Source organism: Oryzias melastigma, linkage group LG5 (assembly GCF_002922805.2).
Source record: "Oryzias melastigma strain HK-1 linkage group LG5, ASM292280v2, whole genome shotgun sequence".
In the NCBI taxonomy this organism is placed as follows: Eukaryota; Metazoa; Chordata; class Actinopteri; order Beloniformes; family Adrianichthyidae; genus Oryzias; species Oryzias melastigma.
This window is the reverse complement of record NC_050516.1, coordinates 31,086,030-31,095,788: the sequence shown is the minus strand read 5'-3', so window position 1 is coordinate 31,095,788 and position 9,759 is coordinate 31,086,030. Positions and strand designations below refer to the sequence as shown.

The following is a 9,759-nucleotide window of genomic DNA, read 5'->3' as shown; positions in this document are numbered from 1 at the left end:
AAAAAAAAAAAAAAAAAAAAATCAGGATTTGAGAAATGTGTTAATGTTCCAAAAAGGATCTCACCTCACCATACCCACAGACAACCACCTGCTTCCCTCCAAACATGACATCTGTGGTTCTCTTCAGGCTGTGGAGGATTGACACAGCAGATTAACACCATTTGTGGAAAGTGTTTAGAAGTGATTTAAGACAGAGAAAACCTGCTTAGGATAAATTCAAGTTTTTTAACTCAGTCATCTATAGGTGACACAATAATGATCTTAAAAAGCGTCTCAGAATCCAGCAACTTCCATCACATCAGTTTGTCATACAAAATAGGGCACTTTCACACTGAGCTGGTTGGTCTGCACCCATGTGTTTGCTTCATTGAGCAGGTGTGAAAGCTAACCTGAGCTTAATCAACACTAAAAACGAGAGAACCCTTTTGTTGCTTAGCAACGGCCTAAATGCGGACGGACGACAGACCAAACAGCTCAAGTCATCCACAGCGTCACGTTGGAGCTTTTATTTTCTAGAATAATAGTGCAAATCTGAAAAGCCATGAGGAGGATGACTGGTCAGTAAAATGATGTAGTGAAAAGGGGAAGATGCAGTTTTCTTTTATCCCCTCAGTTCCTTCTGGCTGGTTCTTGGGACTAGAAAAGCTCTATGGGTCTAAAGACATAATGTCCTTGGGACAGGTTACATGAACAGGAATCCGTCGCCATATTGCAAATTTTTTTCAGTGGCATTTTGCATCCATTTAACAGCATTCCATGCTCTGCCTCCTGATTGGATGTTGACCTTGTCAATCAATCTCCTCTGTGCTGTGTCTCCTGTTCAGGAGAATGCATCCAGTTTTCCACACTTACATAAATCTTCAATCAGATCTTTGGTTTCATCATACTAAAATTATTTTTCAATGGAGATTTGAACTTTAAGAGTTTAAACAAGAGAGTTTAAACAAGTGTGAAGATTTTCATGTCTGTCTTGGAGTGTGAGGAGTTTTAGAGCTTTTAAATCATCTATATATTCCTACTCTCAAGATTTCACCGACTGCAGGAGAGTCTTAGAACAAGAACACTACGATAAACGAGGGAACGCTGCATTACAAACTGTTGTTTGGGGTCCTTGTGCAAAAATGTCAAAGTCTTAACATAAACTGGATTGTACGGCAGAGTATTAAGGCCAGCAAAAAATGGTAATATTTCAAGTTTTTCTCGTGAATTTGCAAGAATTCTTTTTGTAAACTTACAACATCAAATCTCGTAAATTTGCGACTTTTAATCTTGTAAATGTATACAATTGTTTTAGTAAATTTACGACTTTTAATCTCATATATTTAGGGGATTAAAAGTCGTAAATTTACGAGAATCTTTCATGTGCATTTATTACTTTAAAACTAATACAATTTTAATTTTGTAAATCTCATAATACATAATGCATACATTAATTTCTTAAATGTATGCAAATTTTTCTTGTAAATTTTCAACTTTTAATATTGCAAATTTATGAGAATTTTTCATGTAAATTATTTTTTTTAATCTCTTAAATTTACGACTTTTAATCTAGTAAATTTATACACAGTTTTCTTGTAAATTAACGACTTTTAATCTTGTACATGTACAACTGCAAAAGTTTTACATTTACAGGATTAAAAGTAATAAAATCATTATTTTAAATCTTAAAAATTTACTAATTTTATTCTTGTAAATTTACAAGAACATTTCTTGTAAATTAACAACTTTTAATCTCTCTTAAATTTACAAGAATTTGTCTTGTAAATCTTTGACTTTTAATCTTGTAAAATTACGACTTTAAAAATTGTAAATTTACAAGATTAAAAGTTGTAAATTTATGATTTTTAATCTAGTAAATTTAAGATAATTTTCTGGTAAATTTACGACTTTAAATCTTGTAAATTTACAACTTTAATTCGTAAATTTAGGAGATAAAAAAGTCATAAATTTAGCCTATGACCTTTTTAAGACATAAATAATCTCATAATTAACAATTAGGACTTTTTTCGTAAATTTACAAAATTTAAAGTAGTAATAAATCTGTTTGTAAACTGACCCTAATACTCCGTCGTAGGATTGTCTCTTTATAAAATCTTTAAATGACCATTTAAGTGGAGGAGACGTACATTTGAAACACTGTAAAGGAGAAATAATTCCTGCTTGGCTGATCTCCCTCTACAGAGTCCCAGTCAGAGTCATAGTGAAGAGGAACTGCTCTGTGAAAACCAAAATCTGTCCAATGACATCCAATAATGAGAATCTGAAACTTCTTTTGATTGACTTCTACAAGACAAAAGCAACGAGAGTTCAGACGAGTCCTGATGTTTAATGTTCACAGAGAAACTCCCAGATCTGCAGGGACGTCTCTCCCGGTTGATCATGTGTGTCATTAACATCAGAAAAACAAGAACTAAAGTTGTTCTCAACCAGGAAATGATTTACAAAGACTGTTTTTAAAAACATAATAGCTGAGCTCAGGAGGAGGACAGAGCAGAAGCTCACTGCCCTGCAATGATCTGATTGTATATCTGTCTGTGGCTCAATGCGTGTTCACCGTTTGCTTCCTTATTTTAATATAATCAAGTTTTCTACAAAGTGTAATAATGCCCACAAACAGCTGATGTTATTATGGGATGTTTTCAGGCTCTTTTCTATGTTCCATTGACAGCATCAGAGAACTGGACCTGCTTTCAAGCGATAGAGGCGGGGACTTCCGACAAGCTCCCTCCCGACTGGTGAGAGTGGTTGCCATAGAAATGATGATTAATCAATCACTACTGACGATTTCTGGCTGCATTATGCTGCATCCGTATTGCGAAAAAATGGCGACTGAATAGACTTCCTTTGGTTGGAGCCAGAAATAAACCTTTTTCTATGGGCGAAGTCATACTCGGTCCAGTTCTCTTATACAGTCAATGCTCTGTTAGAATCTGCTCTCAAATCAGTCAAATTAAAGAGGTTAAACTTTTACGGTTCGTTTTTAAAGATCGTCATCGGCTTGCCTCAGTTGAGCTTTTAACTCTCATCAACCATTCTTGAGTTTTAAGGACTGCTAACCAATATTTGCTTTATAGAAACGCTGGGGGGGGGCGGAGCTTTTCCACTGCCGGCCCTCAGTTATGGAATAACATTCCTGTAGACGCGCGCATGCTATCAGCCCTAAACAGCTTTAAATGTCATAAAATGCTCCTTTTTAGCAAGTAAGTTTATTTATAAAGCACAATTCCTACCAAAGGCAATTCAAAGTGCTGTACAAAAATATTTAAAATTTAAAAAAAGGAAATAAAGAATGAAATAAAGAATTAGAATGGCTTTACTAGTTGGTGGCATTTTATTTATTTATTTTTGTTTGTTTTATTGCATTCTTATTTGCCTTTTATGTATTTTATTGTCAACTGTTTTTTGTAATTTTATGCAGCTTTTAATTTTGTTCTTAATTTGCCTATTTTAGCATTTTTTTATTCCGTATTTCTTTAATTGTGAAGCACTTTGGTACCCCTACAAGAGTTGTAAAGTGCTGTATAAATAAAGTTTAATTCAGTCATTCATTTAACCCAGAGTGAAAGCATCACGATTGGAAAAAATGCATTTCGGCATTAACATGTGGATGGATGAACTGGCAAATTTAAGCAAATTCAATGGAGATTAAAAATATATATATGGTTCAATTATGCAAAAATTCAACAATTTTTTTATTTTAGAGTGAAAACAGAAAATTCTTCAAACTAATCATTAAAACGTATTAAATAACAGTGAAGTCACCAAACAGAAATAACCCCACAAGAGTTTGTACCTCGCTCTCTGTTTGTTCTCTTCTCTCATTTACTTCCCCTCTCCTCTTTTCTTTATTATTTATTTTATTTAGTTCTATGTCCTTCCGTTTGGTGCAGTGCAATTCAAATGTTGTTCTTCTTTCTCACTCCCCTCCAGGGGACCAGGAGGCATTTTTTTGTGAAATTGGGGCTATAACGGGGGTCTGCAACCTGATCCTCATGAGGCTCTTTTATCTCTTAATGGCTCCTCAGCCAATCATAAAATAAGTCATGGAGACCGCTGACCAACCATGTCGACCGTTGGAGTCAGCAGCTCCCCCAAACCAAAACTACCTAAAGAAAACAAATAAACAAAGCCCGCAAACTAAGACTACCAACCCCAAACTAAAATAACAAAACCCTGCAGTGTACGACTACTGAGGACAAAGAGGGGAAAAAGAACAAAAAATAAAATAAAATTACTGTACCTTTTATGTATGAATTTCATTTTTTTTTTTACAGTCTTGTTATTTGGACTTTGAGTCCATCATAGTAAATTATTCTATTCTATTCTATGCGGCTACTTATAGGTTTGATCAGTAGAAAACAAGTCCAAATGGCTCTTTTACTGTTAAAGGTTGCTGACCCTGGACTATATGAAGACTTACCCATCCAGGATGGACTCCCGGCAGCAGTACAGGTTGTCAAACTTCTGCTTTGTCACAGAGTCGTTCACATTCATGGCTGGGACGCACAGTTTTCCAGCTTTAGAGAGCTGATACAGTCTGGAAATGAAGCAGTAATCAACATGCGTTCCTCATCTTGGGGAATCATGGGATGCATTTTTGGGTAGCCAATGAGCTCAAAGCCCCGCCCCCATGTAAAATTAGACTCAGCTCAGCCGTGAAAACTAGAAAATCAGAATTGAAACTGTCTGAAAGTGAAGATTCAGAAAAAAAGAAAATTTAAAACAGCAGCTGTTACTAATGGATTTTTTTTTCAATCAGTAATTTTTACATTTATAGTTTTTTTTTATTTCAAGTTTTCACTATTTTTTTCCCAAATTTTTAATATTTATTTCAAGTTTTGATTTTTTTTTCAAGTTTAAATGTTTTTTTTAATTTTCAGATTTATTTTTTCAAATTTACGTCTTGTTTTCAAATGTTATTTTTTTCAGATATAATGTCTATTTTTCAAGATTTCGATTTGTTCACTTTAAGCTGATCCTGACTTGACCCATAAGTTAGTCTTTAAACATATTTTCTTTAGTCTTTTGCAGTATTCTCTTCGATTTAATACTTCTATCTAAAGTTGTAATGAAGTGAATTCTTTACAAACCCTTCTCTTTTTTCAAGCTGATTGTTAAACGAGTTATGGGATCTAACTTTAGTTAAAAGGGACCAATATAAACTTTTTTTTTTTTTTTTACTGTCTCCATTTTTTGTCACACATTTCATATGTTACAGTAGGTGCTCAACCACCTCATTTGTTTAAAAAGTTGTGCCTTAACTTCATCTGTTTTTCTTTTGCTGGTAAGTCTGGTTGTACCAACTGTTCATGTAAATGTTAAGGTGTTAAAGACAAGGCCCGGGGGCCGGATCCGGCCCTCCAGGTAATTCTATCCGGCCCTCCAGATCATTTTATTTTGTTGTTATTAATGACCCGATGTTATCTTGAGCTCATTTCTAACTTGTATAATTTTGACCAAATATACTTTTACGTAGAGTAAAACATTGAAAGTTATTTAAGGTTTAAGTTGATTTATTCTGGAATAATATTCCTTCCTTTCATTATTCTTAATTATCTTAAAAAGTGACAGATTTAAAGTTTTAAAGATTGACATTCTGCTAGCTTTTTGGAAGAGTTTAGCTAATATTTCAGCAACATGCTAGCTGTTTTGCCTAATTTTGGCTTTTGTTTTTAAGTTTTTCAGCTGTTTTTGAGTTAGGCTAAAGTTCACGCGCTAACAGTTTTGGCTAATTTAAGCTAACAGTTTAGCTGGCTCTCAGCTCCAGCGTTTTTAACTATCAATTTCAGCATCTTCAGCAGCCAAATTCAGCTTATAGCATTAACACAGGTAATGCTATACATCTACTTCATAATTATGTTAAAAAATAGCAGTTTTAAAGCTTTAAAAATTTAGTTTTAGTGTTCAATACATATATTTATCCTGTTCGGCCCGCGATCTAAGGAGTGTTTTGGATTTTGGCCCCTTGTGCGATTGAGTTTGAGACCCCTCATGTAAAGCAATAAATAGGCTCAAACGTAAAAAGAATAAAATGTTTTGCATTTGAATACAGGAAATACTTGCATATGGTTCTATTGCAGTACATTTTTAGGAAATTTACTAACAGAAATACCCAAATTATAGATTAAAAATCTAATTTTGAAATGTGTTTTCCACCATTATACATTATCATCTTTTATTTTTTCCATATTGTACTGGAAACAGAAATTCACTGGGAATCTCCCAGTTTTTTTCTCTGCTGTTAGAATTATTTTTGCTAGTTTTGGATTTTAAGAAAAAAAAAAACTTTAAACACACAAAACAACCACCTGTGAACGCCAGTAACACTCTCCTCCACGATGCCTCGGATCTTCTTGAAGACGTTGGGGTATTTCTTGTACACCCAGTGTGTCAAGTCTCCTCCATCGTCAAGGATCTGATGCATAAATGAGGCGAATATTTGTCATTTTAATGTCACAAACCGTCCTTATGAGAGTAGAAAAACATTCGTTTCAGACCATGTTGGGCTGCCAACCCTCCGTGTTGACGCAGCGGTCAATGCACCACCAGAAGTCGTCTTCAGATTCTCCTTTCCAGGCAAACACGGCGACGCCTGAAACATTAGAGAGAAATCAATCCACCTAATAACCTGAGACGGCATTAGTCTGGCGACATGAGAACCATCAGTCCTGTTTGTCTTAATCAAGCGTGGGACATCAGCGGATGTTTGTTCTTTCAGAAACTGCTGACGGTTTAATGAACAGCCCAGCCGGGATAACAATATGTCACTAATCCGAGCTGCTGTCACTCTCAGAGTTGTGGCTCCTCTCCTCGTGACAAAGGTCTGCTCTGCAGATTTACGGATCGTCACGTAGCAACCAGGCACGGAAAAGTGGATCTGTCCGGTAGTACTTATGGGTTTCTATTATCCGTGCAGGCTGAATGTTTAACACGTCCAAACAGTAACCATGGCTTTGACATTTTCACACAGAAATGAGCTCAGTGGCTCACTGCCAGCACATCTGAGAAACACCGCGGTATGAAGAAGATAAAAAATGTTCTCAAGCGTCTCTGCTGCCTACCGGTTTCTGACAGAGCAGCAGCCACTTCATTCTGGGTGGAGTAAATGTTGCAGGCTGTCCACCGACACTGAGCGCCGAGCGCCACCAGAGTCTCGATGAGCACCTGGACACGCAAACACAGTTTCAGATGCGGCTTGTTGGGTTGGACGCCAAACGGGCGCGAGATTCTTACTGCGGTCTGCGCGGTGATGTGAGTGCAGCCCACAATCTTGGCACCTGCCAACGGTTTCTCACTCTGTGCTCTCTTCCTGAGTGAAATCAGAGCTGACATATCTGAGAAAAAAACAGAACAAGTCACGACGGAGAACTCAGAAAACAGCTCGCCATCACGCAGAATCCAGGGTTACGTCTACATGAAAGGGAAGATCAGACAATTTGTGCATCATAGCGGATGGTTTGGTTTCTGCTAGGACAGTCAATTTATTTATTTTAATTGTGATTAATTAATTACAGACATTTTAGTTTTTTTTTTGTTTGTTTTTTAACATGTGAATCTCATGGTTACTTCTGTGTTCTGCACACCTGGAGGAAAATTTTATCCCGCTCAAACCATCAGCTAAAATAAAATATAAATGTTAAATAAATGATTAGAGCTTCAGTCCTGTTATATATTTCAATTTGAATAGTTTTTTTAATACGAGATGTGTCGCGTTGTCATGGTAACGACTTCAGCGCGAGGCGCACGAACCGCGCTCCGCTCCAGCTTCTTTTTGAGGAAAGTGATCGTCATGAGAAGTTAAATTTCAGCGGGAAAGTTCACGTCTTAGCGCTTCATTTTGTTCAGATGATGAAGCAAAAGTTTATTCTAAAAAAATAAAGTCTAAAAAGTTAAATTTCTTCTTTCTTAGATTCTCTTTTTCTATCCTGCTTCATCCCGGTCTTTGAAATGATCAAATTCACCCAAACAAATGAAACTATAAAACCACTTTGTGTCTTTTTTACTGTCTTCCTGTTGAGATAAACTGTGGAATAATGTATATCAACATTTGAATTATGCTATTAATGAGAAGTTTGTGTTCAATATTTTTTGGTTGCTCAGAAAAGTCTTCCTATTGTGGTTTGATGTGTAAATTAAAGCACTCAGCGCCTGATGTTTTTTTTTTATTTTGTAATTTGTTCAAGACTGAAATAAAATGACCCTTCAGTGGTGTCAAAATAAAGGTTGACAGTCTTTTATAATAAAAAAACTATATATTATAGCCACCTCTTTAGTTTTATTTTCATCTTTTACAGCACCACAATGTCACAAACTTCAGAAAATAACTAAAAATTATTTTTTTACAGCTATTATTGGATTTAAAATCATTGCAATTAAAATTGATTATTAATTACATGTCACGATTAATTAATAGAACAAAAATGTAATCTCATTTTTACTTCTTAGCGACGCACTCTAATAAAACGGTATTTTTAACATGTTCTTTTGGCATTTTTCTAACAATGGAGGACATATACAGTATTAGGATGTTTAAGTTTCAAACAGTATTTCTGAGTATTTCTTTATTTAAAGTGTTGTGAATCAGGAGCTGACGAGAAATAAGAACATATGGTTCCTCCATCCCAACAATCACAACTCAGAGGTGAATTTCTAATAAACTCCAGCTGCTCTGCAGGAAATACATCCAAGAAAACGACACTTTCTTGCTTATTTTGGCTGAAAATGACATCATCATAATTTAATAACCACTAGGAATGGTTTTACAATGGATCAAAAGATGATTGGAGTTTGACTTTAGGAAAGAAAACACCAGAATAAGTCAAGTTTGAGAAGGAATTGTGGGTAAAAAGCGTTACCTTGTTCTGCTATCTCAATCTCCCGTCGGCCAAACTCGTTCTGCTTGATGTTTTTGACGCAGAAGTCACTGCTGCCCTTGGAGTTGATCTGGGTTTTGTCGCGGGGTGAAGTTTCGTCATCAGAGCTGTCCGTGTAGGACGCAGCTGTGATTTAAAAAAGCAGCGAATAATCAGTCACGTTCAAAGGCTTCAGCTCTGCTGTGGCTGGAGACGTTGGTCTGACCTGAGCTGTAGCTGTCTGTGGATGACTGGGAGATGGAGCGGGACAGCGAGCGCCGGCCGGTCTTTGTGGGGAACCGGCTGAACTCCTGCTTCTCCTCTACAAACTGGATTTGCTGAAATGCACAAAAACACGTATCAGGTTTACTTATGTCATTTAATGACCAATACAAACATGTTGTTGAGGCATTTTCTCACAATTGAAGATTTATTTTAAGAAAATTAAGAGTTTCTGAATATTTCTTTATTTAAATTGTTGTGAAGCTTCTTGCTCCATTCTGATGCATCCACTTGTAGACAAACAGATCCATGAACGTCTTCGTTTTCCTCGTCTGAGCTGGAATCTGGATCAGAAATGTACGACTGGATAGCTCCAATATTTATTTATTTACTTTATTTTCATAGCACATGACAAAAAATACTTAATATTCTTGACTTTGGTGGAAATGGAAGGGAACAAATTAAGAAAACTTATTTTCTCTGCCTCATTTAAAAAAATTAGTTAAACTATTTTAACCAAATATGTCTCTGTGTAATACAAAATAAATACATCAATAACTCAAGACGTTTTAAATAAATAACCTCTGCCCAATATCCTTATATGTCATATAGTTCATATTGCCTGAGAAAAAAAACATCAAAACAAACAACAAAAAGAACACAAAGAAACAAAAAATACATAAAA

General features: G+C 35.6%; 1 protein-coding gene across 1 annotated transcript in view; it reads right to left on the bottom strand.

The window, feature by feature from the left end:
* Positions 1-9,759, bottom strand: part of LOC112144585 (S-adenosylhomocysteine hydrolase-like protein 1) — a 21,468-nt gene that overhangs the window by 5,889 nt on the left and 5,820 nt on the right. Inside the window, exons 3-10 of the mRNA XM_024269173.2 lie at positions 9,079-9,190; positions 8,856-8,999; positions 7,234-7,334; positions 7,062-7,164; positions 6,498-6,592; positions 6,309-6,415; positions 4,421-4,537; positions 65-128 (exon numbers count right to left, since the gene is read on the bottom strand). Coding sequence (XP_024124941.1) covers positions 65-128; positions 4,421-4,537; positions 6,309-6,415; positions 6,498-6,592; positions 7,062-7,164; positions 7,234-7,334; positions 8,856-8,999; positions 9,079-9,190 — 843 coding nt within the window. The remainder of the gene's footprint in view (positions 1-64; positions 129-4,420; positions 4,538-6,308; positions 6,416-6,497; positions 6,593-7,061; positions 7,165-7,233; positions 7,335-8,855; positions 9,000-9,078; positions 9,191-9,759) is intronic.